Source organism: Acromyrmex echinatior, chromosome 18, assembly GCF_024713525.1.
Source record: "Acromyrmex echinatior isolate Ae372 chromosome 18, ASM2471352v2, whole genome shotgun sequence".
In the NCBI taxonomy this organism is placed as follows: Eukaryota; Metazoa; Arthropoda; class Insecta; order Hymenoptera; family Formicidae; genus Acromyrmex; species Acromyrmex echinatior.
Window position 1 is genome coordinate 2,741,546 of NC_141869.1, and position 22,987 is coordinate 2,764,532.

The 22,987-nt window shown below is 35.4% G+C and overlaps 1 protein-coding gene across 9 annotated transcripts in view; it reads right to left on the reverse strand.

The window, feature by feature from the left end:
• The window catches only part of LOC105151446 (uncharacterized), a 228,111-nt gene that overhangs the window by 7,704 nt on the left and 197,420 nt on the right, over window positions 1-22,987 (reverse strand). For 5 of the 9 annotated variants that reach the window (XM_087415643.1, XM_087415642.1, XM_087415640.1 and 2 more), the window contains 3 exons: window positions 15,693-15,960; window positions 10,309-10,406; window positions 9,029-9,181 (listed from right to left, as the gene is read on the reverse strand). In XM_087415643.1, coding sequence (XP_087271769.1) covers window positions 9,029-9,181; window positions 10,309-10,406; window positions 15,693-15,959 — 518 coding nt within the window. In that variant the 5' untranslated portion in view covers window position 15,960. Of the gene's footprint in view, window positions 1-9,028; window positions 9,182-10,308; window positions 10,407-15,692; window positions 15,961-22,060; window positions 22,819-22,987 lie in introns of those variants that run through there. The other 4 variants (XM_011065154.2, XM_087415639.1, XM_087415644.1 and 1 more) reach the window with 4 other exon arrangements.

Genomic DNA, 22,987 nt, shown 5'->3' on the forward strand with positions numbered 1-22,987 from the left:
CCCAGTCTCTAGCTATATATGTAAAAAGATAATCTTCAAATATTGATCTCATTGAGGAGACAAGTTGTTACTAACGTAGTAGGCAATACGAATATAATTGCATCGTGCATCGCAATGATCTGATTGATCATAATCTCATCTCGGTCTCATCTTACAAGGCCTGAATATAATACTCGAAATTATAATATTTGAAATTATGATATTTGACTTGACATTCGTCGAACTGTTTCTTTCACTGTAACTCCTTTTCAGAGAGAGAATTTTGATATTATTATAAATTATATTAAGAAATAAAAGGAAGACTTGGCAACTGTACATAGACTCATATGTTTTTAACAAACGACGAGCAATCTTTACTTATATCTTGATTTCAATATTCATCGCGACGCCTTTTTGCTTGTCGCCTTCGTCTGGAGACGATTTCGCTCCCATTCGAGAGGTGACGATCTAAAAAAAGACCGCGTGCAATCCTTCGGACAGGTATGAGCCGCCTTGGATTTGCACGTGGCGGGATGTCGGTCGATAATGACATCGGCGGGGTAGACCTTCGCATTTGTTGCGATGAGTTTGATCGGTGTGTAATGTTACACGTCGACGAGACGAGATTTACACGTAGACAGATGACGAGAGAAAGGAAAAGGGAGAAATAGATAAACTGAAACAGAGAGAAAGGGAGAGAGAGAGAGAGAGAGAGAAAGAGACAAAGAGAAGAGAGAAAGAAGGGGAGAGAGAGAGAGGGAGGGAGGAAGAGAGGGAGGGAGGGAGGGAGGGAGAGAGGGAGAGAGAGAGAGAGAGAGAGAGAGAGAGAGAGGCGGAGAAGATATATAAAAAAGAGAGAAAGTCAGAGTCAGCAGGGGAGAGAGAGAAAGACAGGATCTAAAAATACTATCTATTGCTCCAAATGGGCGTTCGCGCGCTCATGTGTGACGACCTCTTCCATTCCTCATAAAGAGAACGTGAGAGAGAAGAAGCGCGAGAGTGGGAGAGGGAAGAAGGAAGAGAGAGGGAGAGGGGGAGAGAGAGAGAGAGAGAAAAGAGAGCGAGAGAGAGAGCGAGAGCGATAGCGAGAAGTACGAAAGTAAGAGGAGCAATAATACAGAGAGAAAGACAGACAACTTTATTGTAAGAACAGAGAAGAGATAGACAGCTTTATTGCGTTTTTCTGAGATTGACTACTCCTGTGTGCAAAAAAGGAAGATGTATAAGAATAATCGCAGCGCGAACGTGACATGACAGAAGTACACGAGTAATAACGCAGCGAGTAGACGGTTAAACAAATTCAATTGTCGATGTGCTCAATTGTAAAACGAGCGTGTTGAGAAGAAAGAGACGGAGAATCGAAGAGGAACTGAAGAAAAAAGCGAGCGGATATTTGAAGGGAGGGAAGATGAGACAGGATAAAAAAAAGCTTGATGCTTTATTGCGCACTCCGGAATAACATTTTCTAAAAGCATTGAGTAAAGGAACGTAAACCGCGAATGAGATAGTAACAAAAAGAAAACATAAATGAGATGACTGATGTATCGGCGATACTGCCCTGACAGTGAATGGAGTGAGAAGTATGGAGTCTGCGAAATATAAAGGTGAGAAAATATTTTATCTGCGGTGATTAAATTTCTTAAGAATAAAAAATGAATAACAGAAGGGCTAAAATTCAAATTTTTTGTATATTTAAATTCTTAAAAACACATATGTGTGTTTATTATTATTGAGCCATTATAAGTTTATCTTTATTTCTTAAGAATGTTAAAGATAGGAATACGTAAAATAATAAACGGAATTAATAATAACGGAAGTATATAATTATAACGGACAAAGAAATCGATAAATGTGTGTATCTTTATATATCAGAATCAAAGATTCAAGAAAGAAAGAGAGAGAAAGAAAGAGAAAGGAAAAGAGAAACTGAATACTCCCGTTATTGAACGAATGAATGCAGCATATTTCAGATGAAGGTCTCTCTTAACTGTCATAAGACAAAAATTCCACAAGCAGCGCGAAAATAAGAAGGAAGTTCGTAGGAATCCGTTACGGCTTTATCGATCGGCTCGCAGAATCTCCGCCCTTTTCCCGCAGGCTTCACTGAGAAAACCGAAGGATTGTTAGTGTCTTGTTACCTATCGGTCGTATCGGGGGATGACACAAATGCGCCGTAACTGTTTTCCGTATGCGTGGTCGTATGATAACCGCCGCGGGTCCTTCTACCTTATTTCTGCTTCCGTTGCCTATTCGATTCGCGAAGATACATATTCCTCAATGCCGATGAAAATTTCTCTTATAAATAAGATACATTATTCCTACTTAAGAAGATTCTAAAAGTCATCTATATTTTTTATCAATTATTTTTCAAATAAGTATTTTTTTATTTACTTTCACACATAGATTTAAAAATTATTTTCTACAATTAAAGCATAAATGTAATTCAAACTAGTCGATTTATGCCAAAAATTTATAAAATTATTGTTTTTTATCAGCTTTAGTCAGATTCATATCATTTGCTTTTTGTAAAAGTTTTATACTAAAGCAATCTTGATTAGATTGGACTACAGGGAAATAAATATTGTTGAGTTCTTAAGAATTAAACTTAGATACTTAATATAAAGGATCAATTAGAGAATTTGTACGTATGCGTGCGATATTAATGTAAAAATGTGTAGTGATGTATCAATGACACATAAATCGTATATGTATAGGTCTTACTGAATCAGTAAAACAGATGACTTTAGGATTCCCTTAGTGGCTTAAATAAAATGGCTTATAAAATATATCCTTAAGGCTTTAGCAGAAAGCTGACTTATAATCTTAAGACAGTGTCTTATGACTTAAATCTTATGTCTTTAGTAACGCACAAGAACTATCTTAACTTAAGATAAGATTTATGTCTTAAAGGTATATAAATACCAAGTGCTTTTAAAACATAAATCATAAAATAGTTTTTATATGTTATTTAAAGACATAATACTTAAATCATAATACATTGTCTTAAGATTATAAGTTAACGTTTCTGCTACGGCACTTACCTCGCAAATACAATAGAGTAGTAAGCCTTAAGTCTTAAGAAATTGATCAATCACAATCGAATGTGAGAAGAATAACTGTGATTGGTCAATTCCTTAAGGCTTACGGCTTACTACTCTATTATGTTTGCGGGTTAGCAAGAATTTGACTTTTTATAATTTTCCTGCAACTTTATCTGCGAATAGATTGACAGACTGAGCTTCATCGTTTCACACCTACTTTCGCAAAATTATCTTCTCGAAAGAGGATATAAACGCGCTAAATTCCGTTTATCGAAATTGACTGGCGATGAGGGGGGGCTCTAATTATTTCGAAAAATGTTTTCATCTCTGCATTGACCTTTCGCATTTCCATGGTAAACCGCGATGCTTGATAACGGTGTATTCATATTTTCAATCGACCCGGTTGAGGTATTCACAATTATGCTACACAATAAAGCAAAGTCGAAATTAAAGTTTCCGTCGCACAATTTCGAGGCACAAGTTACGATCAGCATTGTTGTATCACTAGAAAAGGAAGAGACAAAGAAAGAGAAAGATAAATAGATTTATTATTATTATTCAGGACAAGCCCTCTAAGAACATAAACACAAAGGAAAAGTTTAAGAACAAACCTGTACAAATAATTAAAGTAATATAATACAAATAAAATACGAAAATAACTAAACATTGCAAAATTTCCGGAAAAAAATATTTTATATATAATTATAAAAAATTAATAAAAGATATATAGATATTATATATTCTTATAAAATGGGACATATTTATATGTAATGGATATAATCTCGTCTAAAATTACATTATTAAAAATTATATTAAATATATTATATATATATATATATATATAAGTATATATATAATTATATATAATTTTATATGATTTTATATAATTATGTATAAAATATTTTTTCCCGGATTAAAGACGAACGCGAATGAGAATGGAAATTAAGAAAAAAAAGAAATAAAAATAAAAAAAAAGAAATTAGTTTGTCTCGTGTCGCTGAAGATGATTGAAGAGTGCTCGTTTAAATGCGCTGAATGTTTTGGATGTTGATGGAAAGCGAGTTCCAATTGTAGTATCAACGTAGTGAAAAGAGTGCTGGTAGGTAAAAGAAAGAGGGAAAAAGAGCGCGGGTGGTACAAAATATTCTGTGTCTTCATACCCGTTGGCGACTGTATGCGCGCAATCAGCCTTTCCATATCGATACTTTATCGCTCTATCGATTTATTGAACGTACATGCTAGACTGAGGTTTGCACTCGGCGTTTTCGCTCCATCGGAATGAAAAACGAGCCTTTTATAAACATTCGACCACGACACATTGGAATCGGCAAATCGGCTCGATTTCAATGTGCCCGCATATGTAAAGTAGAACTTACTCAAGGGAATAAAATGAAGGAACGATCCTACGAAAAAAAAAAGAATAAAAAACGAAAAGAGACCATTATTTCTCTTGTTTGCGTAACGCGTTTCGTAACCGACCAAAGAAAGTTCACGCGACGTAATTATTGCATAATTAATCAAAGTTTCGGAAATTTAATTAGCGACAGAAGACTTCTTTCTCGATCTTATTTTTATGAGTCTGTAAAGCTAACAAGAATAAAATTTTCAATAATGTTTGGTAATATATTCTCGATGTATTTCTAGAAAACGTTCCCATTGGCGTTGAAAAGATCAGGGGCATTTGCATTCAATTTTGCGAGGTCCGCTTGGCCATGGAGACGTAGAGAGATGAGGGTTAAATATTTTTATCGTCAATCGATGCGACAAGTCGAATGCGACATGCCGGACTATTATAAAAGCGTGTACGTCGCTCGTCTCCGCCACGCCTTTTGACCCTCCGCTACACATATAATTAGACGACAGGAGAAAAGGATTAATCGAGAGATGTGTACGAGGGCGTTTCCGATTAAATTGCCCCGTCGTTCAACGTCAAAATTACGTTAATTAAATCGTCGGGTACTATCGTCTGGTCAAAGCGACCGTAAAAGTGCGCCTGCCACGCGTGACAGAATTTTTTAATCTTAAATTGAGAAGTCAACGGACCAACAAATTTTTTAATTGAGAAACTTTTGTTCGTTGAACGCAAAAGGTAAAAGGACAATAAAACTTAAGACACAACACCTTTGTGTTTTTTGTCAATAATGTTTTTTTAATTCGAATAAGAAATTACGAATTAAACAATTTTTTAATTAAAATTTTTATATTCCTCTATTCGTTTTAATTGAAAAAATTTTGTGTGTTGAATCTTTCAAGAGAGAAAAAAGAGATAAGACTTTTTAAATATAACTTTATGTTTTTTATCGATGATTTCTGTTTTAAAATTTGCATGAGGAAGATTACAAATTAAACAATTTTCAATTGAAGTGTCAATATCAATTTCTCCATTTATATTTTTATATTAATGGCAAAATATATAATATTTAAATAATTTAGTACAACTAATGGTTTTGTAATAACTTTTTCTCAATTTCAACTGCTTCAAAGATCCACCGACATTTTTGTCACATTTATGGTCGTTTAAATGCCACAAATATTAAACTCAGACTGTCGAGAGATTTTCCGAGAATTTTTCATCATCAAAAGACCCCACTCTTCGAACGTTAAAGCGAAACTTTTTGCCATACACCTCCGCAATCCTGAAAGCTCCAATGTTTCGTTTGTCGATGCAATCGCACCGATATTTTCACAAAGAGATTACTAGTTGCACTATCAGTTGAAAACGCGATGTCGCTTTATTCTAATTAAAGCCCTTAAGCTCCTAATTAAAAATAATGAATTTTTTCCTCGCCACACAATCTGCCGCTTCGGCAACCTCGCCTCGTTAAAAGCTCAGGTTTTTTTTATATTCTGTCAACGCTACTCCCACTCCACCTCCCTTCATGTGAAATAAAAAAAAGATTGTATCTTTTTGCGTAAAATATTGAAGTAGTCTCACCGTCGATTCGAAAGAAAAGTCGCTGCACTTCACGCAGCTGGCATAAAAAATTCCGTATTTTCACATGTCGTCGTTTTCTTTTATGGGGTCAATAGGAAAATTATATCTCGCTCGTTTCTCTTTCCTTTTATCGAAGAATGGACGCTTGATTTTCCTTTTCGCTCCATCCTATTTCCACGAGAAAATACGACCGCGACGGTCTTGTCGTATCGCCATGCGCTATCTTACGTTCAAGATGTACCACTTGATATACCAATCCCTTTCTCATTCCGCCGCTACAGGGTGGTCTCTCCCTTTGCGACACGCGTCTAGTAATAACGATGAAATATCGCTTGCCGATATGCCGCGTTCTATTATAGAATCGTGTCACTATCTACGTCCAGAAATTTCAATACTTTTGTGTTTGTACATTATATAGAAAATAAAAGGAGTAAAACCAAAAAATTTCAAAGATCTTTTGCAGACCCGATACAGTATTGCGATAAATTTTAGAATTTACTACACTATTAAGTCTATAGTGTCAAAAAACTTAACGTGAGTCGCCACTGTTCCTATTCAATCATATCGTTATTTTATATTAAAACAATTAATGGTTATATTTGACACTATACATTGCCAACTTAATACTATATAATGTCAAATTGACACGATATCGTGTCAAATTTAATTATCGTTTTGATAAAAAATAACGATATATTTAGTAGGAGCAGTGGCGACTCACATTAAGTTAAATTTGACATTATAGATTTAACAGTGTACGAAATTACTTATTTTATATATATAGTTTGAATTTTTTATTTATTATCTCATTTTATATTACTTAAATTAATGTAGGTGATTTAAGTAATTTTTATTATAATACATATAACATTCACATATAATTTACTTATTTACTTCAGTATTTCATTATAATTTCTAATATCGAGAGTTTCTTACAAAATCAATTTTCATTCATTCACGTTTTAAAGATATTTCCTAACGAAATATTTATATGGTCTTTTCCCCTTTTAGAACATACAAAGAAATAATGGTTTTGAGAAAATTAAATTTAGTTAGATACAGACTTGAAAATAATTTTGTTAGATCATCAAAATAATTATGTAGGACGTCCAAGCTGATTGCTAGAAATTGCTATTAAAATTTTTTTGCAACGTTGCTCGTTATTCTTGATGATCATACATAATTATTTTAATAGTCCAACAAAATTATTTTTAAAATTGTATCTAGCTAAATTTTTAGATACTTACGCAAAATCATTTTTTTCATGTATGTATATTGCATACTCAATTGAGATTAATTAATTTCTTTATATATATATATATATATATATATATATAAAATATTAGAAGAATATTAAATATTAAGAAAACTAGCTTTTCCTAGAACCTTCGCTTTTGCCAGCTTAATAAATCGTTTTCGAATTTACGATCAGGAAGGCGATTGTGTATCCTGAAAGAAGTTGAAAATTACAAATTCACTAGAATATTTATAGTTTTATTAGTTATTCAACACTTAGGGCCGGTTGTTCCAGTTTCAAATAAACTATATGATAATTTATCTATTGGATAAGTAAAAGACTAAAAGAGTAAAAGAGTAAGAGCATAAAGTAAAAGAGTAGCGAGCTGAAGTTTATCAAAAGGTGGAACAACCCCAGCCTCAGTGAATTTATTTACTTTTGTAAGTTTCATCTCATTTCAAGATACACAAGCGACCCATAGATATCAAGAACTCCCGTTCGGATATGATTGTCTATGCGAGTATTTGCTAGTGGGACACAGGCCCAAGCAGGAGAAAGGGAGGGATAAAGAAAGAGAGGAGAATTCCCCACTCGTATTCTGAATGGAAATTCAACAAGTGTCGGGACGAGGGCTCGAGGGAACAGCCTGAAGCTTCCGTCGTAACTTTCCATCCAGCGGGTGGTTCAGTGGTCGTGCTCGCGTGCGGAAAAGGGGTAAAAGCCAACATGGGAATTAACTGTCGGTTACCGACGTTCAAAGCGATACCACTCGCTTGCACCAGAGAGTCGCAATTTGTCTTAATAATTACGCCTGTGAAGAGCGTCGCGTTGCCGCCTCCCACACCAGTGCAGTATAATTATTACGAAGTGTACTCACGTGCACGTGGGGGGGCCTCTTAAGTTAATTAGGTAAAGATTGCCCGCGCATGAGGAATTCAATTCCCGCGCAGGAGATATATATACTGACACCGTGAACACAAAACATTTTATTCCTTATTTTCTTTTTTTTCTACCTGTTTCTTTAATCTAGAAATAGAAATCTGGGAATACCTGGGATGTTTTTACAACGATTTGCCCAGCGGCAAAAAATGAATTGTTGTAAAATATTGTTTTGTACGAATATTGTTTAGCATATTTTTTTTCTTTTTTAACAGTTATTCTTTACGAACTTATAAATATGCAATTCCATTGAAAATTCACAATTAAAAAGCGATATATTAATTAAAATCTTTATTTTTGAGAAGTACTGTCATAATAAACTGTTTAATGTGCTTGTTTTAAATATTTATTTAATTTCAATTTACTTTTTTCAGAAAATTCTGATTAAATCCATATTTAGAATATTCTCAAATCCTAATAAATCCGGAAACAATCAATAATATATAATATGATTTAACAATAGTGATATTAATTAGAGTGTAAAAACACCCTAGAGGTTTAAAAAAAATTAGATGATTATTAAGAATCACGCTATGTATAGTTGCGATGTGTCTTATTATTTCTTTGATATCAGATAAATGTTAGATATGCAACGTTTAAATTTAGTTTATTCCACAATCTTTTTAACGAAGTTAAAAATTGCGGATCGCGCGACCGCGAGAAGTTTTTCTAATATCCAATTGTGACAAACTTCGTTGTTAAACTTTCAGCTACAATTTTCACTTTTCTCCTCTATGTGTCTGCCCCTAATTGATCGAGATTCAGCCAAGCGAGACGGTCGGCTGACCCAACGAGCTAAGGTCAGAATTTTGTGCAGGACGCGATTTCACGGTTGTTGGCCTCCTTTGTGGCGGATGATGTTCGGAGACGACCTTCGTACGGATCGATTTAATTTACCTGAAGTCCTCCAGGCGTGCCTGGAAGGCCTCCTTGCTCACCACGTCGTATGCTTGCGTCTTGCTTTCGTCCCTGGGTACAGATACCAACGGCCACGTGCTCATGTTATGGAGATCCTGGTCGGTTATGGCGAATCTCTGCGTCAGGTTCGACCTAGTTGTCGAGCATAGGGTAAAGTGAATTAGGGAGGAAGATGTAATTCTCATTGGGACGAAGTTTCCTAAGCGTATCAAGCGAAGTGACCGTACGTTGAGAGCACGTAAAAATAACATATTGCAGAAAATCACGTATATTATTATATTATTAAGTAATTAAAGGAGTATGTTATATTGTTATTAATTACGAGGAGAAAAATAAAACAATTTTAAACTATTAATTGTAACAATTAATTAATTACCTTGGCCATAAGTATGTAATCCTCGATTTATTGTATTTTCTTGGAAAAGGCAATAATAAAAACAAGGGACTAACAAAATAAAATTGTTAATAAAAATAAATATCATTTTTTAATGAACTGTTTTTTAATTTATTTTTTGTTAGATATAGAACGTTTACGTCAATTTGTGAGAGTGCTTTATACTCTTATAGCCAAGATTATTTTATAAAATGAATCATCTTTGTTCTTTATATACGTTAAAACTAATGTACGAATTATATTAATTAAGTATTTTTTATTCGCATTTCTAAAACATATATTTCTAAAAATTTTGATCGTCTTTTTGGATGAACTTGCGCAAAAAGTGCTGACAGTTTAAAAGCCCTGCAGAAAAAAATTTGCCAGAAGATCGGAATATATGTTACGAAAATATTCCAAATCAAACAAAATCAAACAGCGCATCGAGCAGTATTATTTTTAGTCAATTCACAGAGCTTTTCGAACGATTGTCACGACTATTTCAGTATTCCGCGAAGCGTTTGTTTTTGCAGAAACGTGTCGCATTCTCTCGTCTTGTCTCGATTGCGAAACTCGAGAAAACCATTCATTCTCATCACGCGAAATGCAATGGAAAGCATTTCCTCGCACTCTTGTTCGAGGAAGAGATTTCGCATTTCGTCGCTGTGGCACGATCACGTGGTCGGATCAATGAGACTTGTGAACGTTCCATTCGATAATTACACGAGGCGTATCAGAAATGCGAAAATAAACGAACTGAAAAGGGAATTAAATTGTATTATTATCTAATCAAACGTGACAGAAAACAAATCAGAGTTATCGTATCTTGTTTTCAACAAAAATACAAATTTCATCTATCGATAAAAACTGGAAAAATAACTAGTACCTCAATGTGTTGCCGTTGGTATAAATGAAAAAAGCCACTTCGGATCTCTCCAGCTGCATCCTGGTGACCATTTTGCCCAGATCCGTTGCTATCGTCACCTGCAATTATCATTGAATATGTATCGAAAATGTAAAAAATAGTGCATCTATCATCATAGAACCCTAATTTTTACGAAGAAGTACACTTTGGGAATTCTTTTTAATCCTCTGTAGGAACAAATGTTGCATATTTGCAACGTTCATTTTTAAATTAAATTTGGGATAAATTCAAGGTAAATTTGGGATTTGTGCAGATTAGTTATACTTAAAACTGAAGATGGAAATGTAGCATTGAACACTGAATATAGTACCAAAAGCTAAAAAGCCTAGACATTGATATATTCTTCACTTAAAAGATATTTTTGAGCAAAATCAGTAAAAAAATGTTTTTTCTTTTATAATGAGACGATGCCGTCTTTAAAAACTTAACTTCGTTCTAATATTTCAAAAAGTATTTTCTAAGTCTGGCTGATCCAATACTTCTTGCGTTGGATACTTCTATAGGAAGGAGATAGTCGTCTTCATCGAGATAATGATCCGACGTTTGTTCTCGCGGAACTTCCGTTAGAACAGAGTTAATTGTAAGACACGAAAGGACCAAGTGGAGGGTCTCGAGTTTCGAGAGACCGAGTATTTCCAGAACATATATTCAATTGCCACTTCAAGTCCCGAAAGTGCCTGGAAAGTGTCACTATCACTTTTGGGACTTGCAATCATTTCATTTTCAACTGAAGCACACATGAAACTTTTTCTCGCTACTCATGGATTCGAAAAACAGATCATCCTACAGTCTCATTTCTTGTTTTGTGTCATATTGGAATATCCATCAATGGATATTCTGTTACATGGAGATTCGTTGGAGAAATCTTCATCTTTAATAATCCTCGATTCTAAATCATTAGATTTCTGAGCAGATTTTTTTTTTCGATTGAGCAGAAACTTGAGTGTCATAAATCTGCTCATGAGGATCTGTTACAAATTTCCACCTGTTAACCGCGTTATATTAAAGAATCTCATTAGTCTAAGCTCGAGCCTATGTTTTCATTTCAATCTCACGACTCACGGCGACGAGCGATATTGTATTAACGCCGGTGATAAAATCGTTTTACGATCCGAGATAATTATTAGCGTGGTTGCAAATTGCACAGCAATCGCAATTAAATATCCCACCGTTGACGTTCCACCATCGATCTTTCCTATCCCTCTGGAACGAAAACTTTCGCCAGAGAAATAAGGATTCTATCTCATCAAGTGAGGATCTTTCGTCGAAGACCTAGCACCTCCGTAAGCTCACTAACTATAACAGAAAGTTCTTTGCCAACTTGCTCTTTGTCAATAAAGCGCTCGTATACCACAGAATAATCCGCGGCTCTGCTAGCGTGCCATGAACTTTTTAAGCCAGATGAGCCTGGCATCCCGGCTCCTCAAGCCGGGTCAGAGGTCGTCCTGCTTATCCTCATTGCTCCGACGAAGTCTCAGCAAAGTTGCTGTAAGGATCAGACTAAAGCCAGAACGAACGTACACTCGTACGCTGATTTTAATAATCGCTGCATCCGACTTAAAACTCACAATTTTTATTGCAGTATTTATATATGAATTCTTAAAAATTCTTGTAACCATTTCTGCTTTTTTAAGTCTTCTCGATCTCATTTATTCTTAAACGATCGCTTTCTTTTCAATGACTTTCTTTTTTTTTTTTTTTTAATACTCTTTCCATTACTTATAACTTTTTTATCGATAAAGATACATATATCTTAGTACTGTTATAGATATTCCTTAATGTCTGATGTTTCGATTAAAGAACTTTTTTTTTTATAATATATATTTATTTTTAGAAAAGTTATAAGCGATCGATTTGGATGGGTATATCACTGCAGTGTATCGTTCCCATAATATGGCGTTTTAAATAATATAAATGTAACAGTTCTTTTTGGAAAAAAATTTTATCGCGACAGATATCCTTTTTATAAAATTACATATCTTCTTTTCAATTTTCTTTTCAGTTTTCATTTAAATTTCTTAGTTTTACAAAAAAGTATCTGATTCAACAAAAGTCTCGATGTTTCTTTTCCATAATTTTCTGGTGCCCTAGATTATTCCTGTCATTCCGAACTGCAGCCTCCGGCATCAGATTTTCATTCTCTATAATGTATTCATTCTGTTATCAAATTCGTTCTGTTATCATTTAACTTGTCATCACACAGATATACAGAATGATTGATAAAAAATAATTTGTAATGTTAAATTCTCATTATTAATTTAAATAATATTCGTTGCGACAAAATTTTATGTTACGAAAATTAATAAATCTGTAGTGTTACAAAAATTAAAAAAATATTATGCCCAGGAATCTTTTTAAATCTGGTTCGAGCTAAAAGAGAAGAATTCCCAATGCTTCTTATACAGTGTAGAATTATAGGGGTGTGTGTCGCAAAGAGCGAGGTGCATCGATGAGTATGCGAAACGCTCATCGGTTATATACAGAACGTGAGTACGATCGCAAACATACGTATACCCAACATCACTGACAATGGCGACCATTCTTGCGACGTTTGTCAAACAAACTCGAGATCGAAGACCGTTGTTCCCGCAGCCAACATTGCGATGAATTTCGATTTGATCGACCTTTCGCTCCCAGGAGAGTCGTGTCTAATATCCTTGTGAACAAGGCGATTAGACAGAGAGCAGTGGAAATTTTCTCTCCATGAAGGAAAAGCGTCACGAATAATTTACAATTAAGACAATGGCCCACGTATTATGGTTGATCAAAATTTACTTGCTGCTTAATATACTCTTTTAATGAAATTAAAATTGACATAAATTTAAGAAAGTGAGCGTGAAATTATTTGGTATTTTAAACTCAATTAGCGTACATACGTTACGATTTTATATTTATGAGCCATAGATATGCAAAGTTTTTCACAGACGAAATTTATTTTGTTTTGAAAAATCTAATAAATTTAATGAGAAATTTAATTTTAATATTTTAAATGTAATAAACCTGGCCGTAAATGACAATTGAAATATATTCGTAAGAATAATAAAATATTATATAAAGAATTTTTCGAATCACAATATTTCTATTTTATTAAGAATAAAATAAAGTATCATTTTTCAGTTTTGCTTATCAAAGAAAATTTTATAAATTTAAAATTTTCTATTCTCAGTTGTGTTTTCCCTGCGATGGCCGACTAAACATCAGTTACGTCATTGTCCCCCCCATCTCGCTCTCTTCTTATTTTATTTCATCATCCCTTGCAAGCGCATCTCGCCTCGAAGTAGTAAAAGGGCGACGATGGCGGCATGTATATGCGAGTCGATAATCCGAACGTGCGTGAGAGAATAAAATAAAAATAGCCAGCTCGTCGCGCGAGAATGGCTGTAACGTAATTTCTTGTGCCATGCCGGACACCGTCGCTCGAATCGGAAATCGAATCGAATGCGATTTCCAACGAGTGTCCGACGTTTTCATTAACAACAGCCCCTAGCCCTGCGGACTCCTCACTCCACAGAGAGGAAGAGCGAAATCGTTCGTCACTGTAGCCATCCGTGACTCTATGAGAACTGATAAACGACGAACCGATACTCTATCACTTGATCACGAAATTGCGACCGCATGCAGCGATCAAAGCTCGTGCAAGCTTGCGTTTCGATCTCACAAAGCGAACGAGCAGAGTCGCTTATTTTCTTTCTCGTTGTAAATTACGTTAAATTTTAGCATGCTTTTAGCAGGGCACATTACTGAAATTCTTCCTCGTTACTTTTGCACATCATTACTGCATCCTTATGATTATAACGTAACAATAAATTTTTCTTTTTAGATCTTTCTTTAGAGCTGAGAAAGGAATTTGAAAATGAGACTGACTTATTCTTTGACTTATTTTTGGTTCTAATTAATTAATTAATTTTATGTTCTTATATTAGTTTTTATATTATATCATAAAATCAATCAGTCAATATTATTATCGGGTTCTTGATTATAACGTGACAACAAATTTCTCCTTTTAGATCTTTTCTCAGAGTTAATTGAAAAAGGGATTTGAAAATGAGACTTATTGTTGTTGACTCTTTCTCTCTCTCGAACTAATTAATTTCATGTTCTTATAAAGGATCGTAAAATTAGTCATATATCTTCTTTTTACTTCTTTAAATTAAAGTAAAGAAGGCATTGTAGTCGTGAGACTTGTACTTCAAGCAGAAACGCCTCGATTATGTCGCGATGCTATTCGCAGACATTGAAGCGCGTAGGTGCGGTGTATTTGTTCATTCTCTCGTTACTCTCAAACGAACCGTCGCTGTCGATCGATCACCAGTGAATTATACCAGCCCAGCCTAATTGCGCTCTTTACATAATTATCAAGGCGCAACGTGAGCGGACGCGAGAGCACGTGGAACTTTTCGCCCGTTACTTCAGACAATGCTGAACTAGCAATTTGTAAAACTGGAGTTTCCGCGAAACTCACATAGAATATATATGAGAGAGATGCTGCAGAACTGTTTCTAAATTGCTTTAATATATGGACTCTTCGAGGAACTTCAGAGCCGACATTTTGCTGCAGATAACGGAATCAATTCATATAAATGTAAACTATACTTCTCGTTAAAGTTAGGAACACAAATTTTCTATAAAAAGCAAAGAGAGGATACACCATCGATCTTGTGATTTCAGTATCAAAACGTAAAGGTGATTGATACTAAAAGTACCAACGTTTGTTACTCACTAAAAGGACCAAGCAAATAAATTGAAAAAGAGAATGATGAAAAATGAGACGTTTCATCAATATAAAAGACGTAATTATAAGAAAGTCAAGAAATTTCAGAATCTTATAGTCTTGACCATAAATAAAATACTCTCGCAAATTGAGACGCAAACATTCTATATCTAATAAAAAATAAATTAAGAAATAATTTTATTGCAAAATAATATTATTTTTTAACAATTATAATATTCTGTTAATTTTCCTTTTATATCATACTGAAAAAAATGTCTAGTTGCATTAACTGGAATTCTGTTTAAATATGGACGAATTTTTTAGTTAAATCTACCAAAATTCTCTGATTGATATGATCAGAATTTTCTGGTTTGTCTATTTTCAAACCAGATATTTTTCTCTGATTGATATGATTAGAATTTTCTGGTTTGTCCATTTTCAAACCAGATATTTTTCTCAATGCATCTTTTTCAAAAAAATGTAATAAATTGAGGGTATTTCATACTTATGGTCAAGGCTATTATATCTTTATACAAAAAATATAATATTAATCTAAGAAATGGTCACTAACGGAGATCTCTCGATATTTCTCGTTTTAATTAGCAATTCTCGAAGGGCAACTTGATTCGCTCACCTGCGTCTCTATGTCGGACACCTCCTGACGGTAGATCAGGATGTCGTGAAGGGTATTCGCGGTCTGCACGATCAGAGCGAGGATCGGTATGAAAGGTAGCACCAGCATTTGCAGCAGCTGGATTCGTCGACCGCGACGATGGGCCGGATCGGTCGCGCGGGCCCAACACGACTTCTTCCGGTTCGCTTTGGTCCCCGAAACATCGTCCGACGAAAGGCTCCTCACGGAACTCACTTCCGCCACGCAGGAGCCGTTGCGCGGCGACATACTGAAAGGATCGCCGTGGAAAATAAATTATCAGTTGCCGAATGATTTTTTTTGAATTGGAAAATCATTCTCGGAGGCAAATATGTACAGTTAATATGTTTCATGCGCACGTGAAGAATTTCAGAAATTAATATTTAAAATCAAGCATAGTCACAAGCACAATTATAATATAGAAAAAGATAAGGAATCTAGAAACTTGTTTCAAAATGCATACGAGATTCAAAGCAGAAAATTAAAATGGGTTTTAATCAAGAGGTTCTCTGAAGTTTTTAAAATCCGATAATCTTTAAGAATGTTTAGGACTTTTGGAATAAAAGGGTTCAACATAGTTTGAGATTTCAGAATAAAAGTCAGAATAAAAACCGTAGGTTTATAAGTTGACAAGTTCAAAGACACATACAACTAGTGTAACAATTCAAGGATCGAAAGATATAATTCAATGGTTCGTAAAAGCCCAGAGAGATGAAACGATTTAACAATTAATTTAGATGCGTCAGTGTAATCGTTGTGTAATTGGAATTCAGAAGCCATAGGGAATTCGATTAAAAATCCATTATCAGGTCGATTGTGCATCACGGAATTGCTCGATGGAACTGTTCAACGAGAGACGAGCTTTTATTTCCGACTCGTCGGTGATACGTCGTCCTGCACGTTCGAACTTTCGCGATCGCGATAATAATGACAAGCTGGCGGATAACGAGTTGGCCGGCGGGTCTTCGTAATTAAACGCGACACGAGAACAGAAAAGCGTCATAGTCGACTCATAGTCGTGAGAAAAAAAGGGAGTTCCCTTTCTCGTTCAAAGCTTCGCAATTGCGAACTTGGGGATGCAATTCGAACTCGATAACAGAAAGCACCATGTAAATATCCACGTAATTCCCTTTTCCATTTTCTCTTTTTTTTTAACAACTAGAACGTTATGTTCTCTCTTTGTTCTTGCATCCTATTTTTCTACGTTATCGAATTCTCAAGAGGAATAAAACAAGTACAGCAATATCTAGCATCGGTGTCGACGTTCACGTCTGTTGGAAATCACAAGAGATAAGGATCTCCCACTTATGAAAAATCAGGTCACGTTTTAGTGGTCTGATTTTTAATAAGCATCTCAAATTGAATAATCAAAGTCCTTTGGAACAACGAGCGAAAAAAGATTTGCTTTATTCACATGAAACTTCATTTCCAATTATGTTTCGATAAAACTTCTCAACGGGCGAGTTAAGAGCTGCGCGTTGAAGTAGATCAATTTCATTGCCATGAGTATTCCACTGTTAAATCGAAATGCCCTCGTTCTCTCGTAATCGTAACGCAGTGGGAACTGGAATTCCCACAGCGAGGAAAGTTCCCAGAGGTAAAATAAAGGGACTTGCATTCGCGTTGCGTTCCATTTCATTCCTCATCTCGTTATCTCTAGAATTCATAGTAGACAGAGGAAGATGGAAAGAGGGCGAAAGGGGGAGGAGAAAAGGGTTAAGCAACGAGTGAGTCTGACTTCGTTGCGGCTCTTTGATGATCTTGAAGATGGCAAAGTCAAAAGCCTCTATCAGGAACGACACTGTCTCTCTGAATAGCGTCTGATTTTGTACACGCGCCTACATATTAAGGAGAAATTAATGGTCCACTGATATACTTTTCTTCTCGTCAACGTAAGGAAACGAGAGGAAACCGCCATCGCTGTAAAATACGAAATAGGCGTGCCGCGCTATTAATATCACATCGAGGCGAAAAAGAGAGATTGTCGTCTAATGTGCCCTGGAAATAAGTAATCAATAAATCATAAATCAATAAATCTCTTTACGATTGGTATAGCTTTTTAATGACTCCCACATCATTCCGGTTTTTAAATGAAAAAATAATGGCTTCATGATTTAATCATTCATTTATCCGTTTCTTCGAATTTTTAGATTTTTAGAGAAGTTTTTTAAGAAGTAAAATTTAGAAGAGACATTTTCTACCCATGTGAATCTTTCATACCCATGTTACTTTTATTTTTTAAATGTTTGAATATTTACGGTTTAGGATGCTCGATCGATTTTTCGCCTTTTCAAGATGGAATGCAATACATCTTAAGATCCTTTGAGAATCTAAGTTTAGGCCAAAGGGCTGTGATGCGTTACATACAATGTGCATCTCCGTACTATCCTTCGCCTTCGTGCATAGTAACAATGTAACACGGTAATAAACTGCACTACACAACGTTGTTGATACATAATGTAATGGCGTATTGCCGTTGCTTGCCTTGCTGCTAAGGACAAGAGAGGGGCGGCCACCCCCCAGGCAGTTAATTGCAACAGCGCGCCTCCTCTATCCCTTTCTCTCTCTCTCTCTCTCTCTCTCTCTCTCTCTTTCTTTCTTTCTTTCTGTCTCTGTACGTTACATTACGTTATCGAGAATGCCAACTTTGTTTTGAGATTGAGCTTCCATTTATTCTGAACTAAATTGATCTTGCATTTGAATTCTCTTCTAAATAAATTATATTTTGTTCAAACATTTGTGGAAATAATATTAAATTAAAATAAAGCATTTTCTGAATCAAGCAAATAGCAGTTTATCATATACCTTTTTCAATTAATAAGAGTTTATGGAACTAACGAAGTGATATCCGCAAAACTTTAGAAACTATTAAGTCACATTGACGTTACACTTCACGATACGTTTAAGGGTGTTGAACACACGTGTGAGTAAACTGTCGGTGTTGGACTATTGTGTTGTCTATTGTGAACATAGAGCTCAATTCCAAAGTAGATGTGTTCTTGAGTTCCGCTTCGATCAATCTTGGAAGCATCCCTGATGATGCTAAGGATCGCACTATAACACGATTGTACGAACTAACGATCGAGAAACCGAAAATCCAAGGGAAGAATCGTGAAGAAGGATTGAAATGCTGGCGAATCGAGATAAGAACTGGAGGATCTCTTCGCAAGATTTTTATCCTCATTTTCTAAAATATACTTTCACGAATCTCCATTTTTTCGGAAATTTTGATGTTTAAAACTTCTGATTTTATATATTTATTTTGTTCGATCAATCGAATAAACTTTAAATTAATTGGATGTGAGTTCATATGTTCAAGATATTGTCTTCCTCTTCCTCTCTCTCTCTCTCTCTCTCTCTCTCTCTCTCTCTCTCTCTCTCTCTCTCTCTCTCTCTATCTATCTATCTATCTATCTGTGTACGAGCAACAATCTGGGGCGAACGTCACATGATCGATGGGAATTAAATTTGATGCTAAAGAGAATGTAATGGAGGAATGCGGATGCGATTACAAAGCGTACTCCTGATAATTTCATTGGCTCTTTTGAATATGCATTCTCATTGCATACCTCTAAGTTAATGAAAACGACCATTTGTATAGAACACACATTTAAAATTAAAGGTTAATTATTAAACAATGTAATTGGCACAAAGCAATAAAATTGAATAAAATCGAAATAAATGCATGACACATACATTAATTAATATTGTTGCAGTCGACATAAAATCCAAAAACATACACGGGAAATATAATAAAAAGGAAATATAACATACAATCTGAATGATACTTTAAATAAGCGCGAACATTTACGCAAATTTTCCCTAGAAGTAATAGAATAAAAACATACATATAACATACAGAATACATTCCATTTATTTTAACATATAAAATACATTTCATTTATTTAACTATTAATAAATAATACCTACAGAGGCTAAACTATTTTGTGATAAAATGAAACAAATTTGTAATAAAATGAAACAAATAAAATAATAAGTAGTCAAAAGAAGGGCAAAGAGCTAGTAATGTAGTAAAGAACTTTAATTTAAATCATAAAATTCGTATAACAATTGATAAAAACAAACGTTTCGACTCCGCTCGAGTCATTTTCAATGTTTTTGTAATATTTAAACATCGCTATAAACCAACAATATACATGGTATTGCAAAACTCATTATAATTTATAATCCTGTATTCTTCACTCGCAGCGTACTACACGAAATGAAGAGTACGGGATTATAAATTATAATGAGTTTTGCAATACCATGTATATTGTTGGTTTATAGCGATGTTTAAATATTACGAAAACATTGAAAATGATTCGAGCGGAATCGAAACGTTTGTTTTTGTCAATTATAATTATTATACGAATTTTATGATTTAATTTAAATTAAAGTTCTTTGCTACTGGCTCTTTGTCCCTTTTTTGACTACATTGTTTTTACAGAGCCTTATTATTATTTATTAATAAAATGATAAGTTGCATGCTTCGGTATATTATAAAAAATATATATGTTATAAAAAATTACAAAAATTAATTAATCAGTTAGTTTTTGAGAAGCTCAAATAATATTTCATTAGTGTATAATTGATTAATCTTTGTACAACTTGTACCTTTTTGATATAAATTGGCACACTCGAATTTTCGCCAATGCTTTTTCCATTGCTTATAACTTTTTTTATTAGTGAAGATGCATACATTTGCTTACTGTTATTTTCGATTGAAAAAAAAATTTTATATAAAAACATTTGATATAAAAATATGTTCTTTTTTACGAAAGTTATAAACAATTGAATTGGATCGGATATGCCATACATGCCAGTGTGTTGTTTCCGTAATGAAACATTTAAGAATCAATATCCATTTCTACCTATGTAAATTAATTTTAATCTTAGAACTTGAAAAAAGTAAATTAATTAAGATTAAAATTATTCTACATTTGAAAGAAAATTACTCTACATAGAAATGAAGTCACGTTAAACTTTAATTCGATATTCTTCTACGAAATTTAAAATAATTTTTTTATTCATGATCGCAAGATTTAGCAAACAATATATGGTGGTTATTAACGCCGTATTCAACAATTTCCCTTCACATGCGGGATCTATCACAATGACATGATTCGCGATCAGCGAAGTTGCCAGATAAATTGCAAATAAGCATAAAATCACTGTAAAGCTGCTCAGAAGCAGCTTTTCCATAACGAGCTTTTGATATCGAGTTGGCTAAAGATATTAGAAAACTGAAACACTCCCCCGCGCTGTAAAGCGCACTTGTCTGATAACAGCAGCAATCCTCGTGCCTGTTTGTTGCCAAAGCGAGAAAGGCGGATGCCCTCATGAGTAGAGAGGATTAATTAAGCCTTTCTGTGCGCGGAAGTATTCGCAAACTGGTTTTATTGGAAACCAACACTACGGAAATTGATTATCCTGCGTTGACGTTATTATTGCTGCTTACTCTACATACGGGGAGGGATGGAGGGTTGAAATCGCGATCCGTACTTGTGTACAACGGATGTTTAAAGCGTCCAGATTACAGATTATCCTGATTACGATTATGGAACGACGAAGCTGAAGCTCGCGCGAGGCTCGCTGCGAGCGAGCGTGTAGCTTAAAGCTATTTGCGATACAAAGCGATGTAGTGAAAAACTGTGACACGTATGCGCTGGCTTTCATCTATGAGCCCTTTGAGGCAATTTGGAATCGATTTCTCTCCAACGAAAATGTCGAGGGGATCGCTCACAATAAAAAGTTTTTTAATTTTCCATATTAAATACCTATGATCGATTCTCAAATTATATATCTATCGAAATGAAGCTTCATTCGATAGAGGAACCAAAGGAAAGATGAAGTTTCGTTATATTTGAGACTCACGTCTTGAGAAATTTTTTATAACACACGGAAATCTATGGCGAGCACGACCCCTTCAAAGACTCTGTCGAGAAAAAAATTCGATAAAACTAACTGAATATTGCATTCTGCACAATTGCAGTTTAAAAGCGCATACTGCGTGTGATGTATCTGTATATATGTGCGTGCGTGTGTGGAGAAGATAAGAGATAACGCGTCTATCTCGCCAAGTTACAATCAAAGACATAAGAGCATGGACTGCACCATCCATATCGAAATAGTATATCATGTAATCAACAAAAACGAGAGAGGTGAAGATGACAAATCTCTTTCTCTTTCCAAGATACTGTGATTGGTTGAATAGAAAGATATAGAAACTGGCCATCTTCCTGTTTCTCTCTCATTTTTGTCGACAATTTTACACACGGATGATGTTTTATGTCTTTGATTACGACATGCATGACGCAGTTTCTCAGATACCCTCGAAGTCACATACTCACTCTATGCAGCGAATCAACGTGCAACCATTAGCAAGCCCGAGGAAGCCTTGAATCCGCCAGGAAGCAGCGGCGAAGCCAATCGGCTTGGCAATCGAAATGATGGGTCGGCATCGCGGACGCGAAAGCGATCTGGAAAAGCGGGATGCGGTCGGACGAACGACAGATCCTTCTCTTTTCTCTTCCACGATTAGTCTCGAGATCGTGATGCAATTCTTTTTTTTTTCTTTATTGAATTCTACTGTATACGACAAACACGCAAGATCTCATTATCAATCAGAATTGATGTTTAATTGCGACAGAGAACAGAAGCTTATCGCGACACACAAATTAAAAGGCCAAAGTGTCAATTGAATTCTCCAATTGCTGGCGGAAGCCTTATCGACAACAACGTCAACTGAGGTCGACCCGTTTTCTCGTGTGTCACCCTCGTGCAATCAGTCGAGGACACGTCGCGCTTCTGGCCGAGCATCGGGCCGAACGTAACGCGACTTTCACCGTTCACCAACAATGAAAGGGTGTCCGATCGCTCATCCCCCGCAGTCCCCGCTTCCCCCCGCAGAAGAACGACCGTATTAACGCTTCCGAAAAGCGGTGTGTACTCACTCGTTCTGTATGGTGAGCATGACTGCAGATCGCAGCGGCGATGTCCGCCCTCGCCTCTCGTTCCTCGATCTCTCTCTCGCGATTCGATCCCGAATTGGTTGCTGGAATCGGGGTCTGAATGGCACGGGCACAGCCTCGCGAGCCTATTATCTCATAGAGGAGCCGGCAGTCGCTGCTCGCCCTGTCCATTCAGCCGCGACATAAAGGTGCGAGCGCTTGGTAGGGGACCATCATAAAAACCTCTCTCAATGGGTGGTAAAAACTACAAAATTAATGCGACGACGGTCTGCAATCGTCGGTTACGAGCCTCGACGACGATCAAAG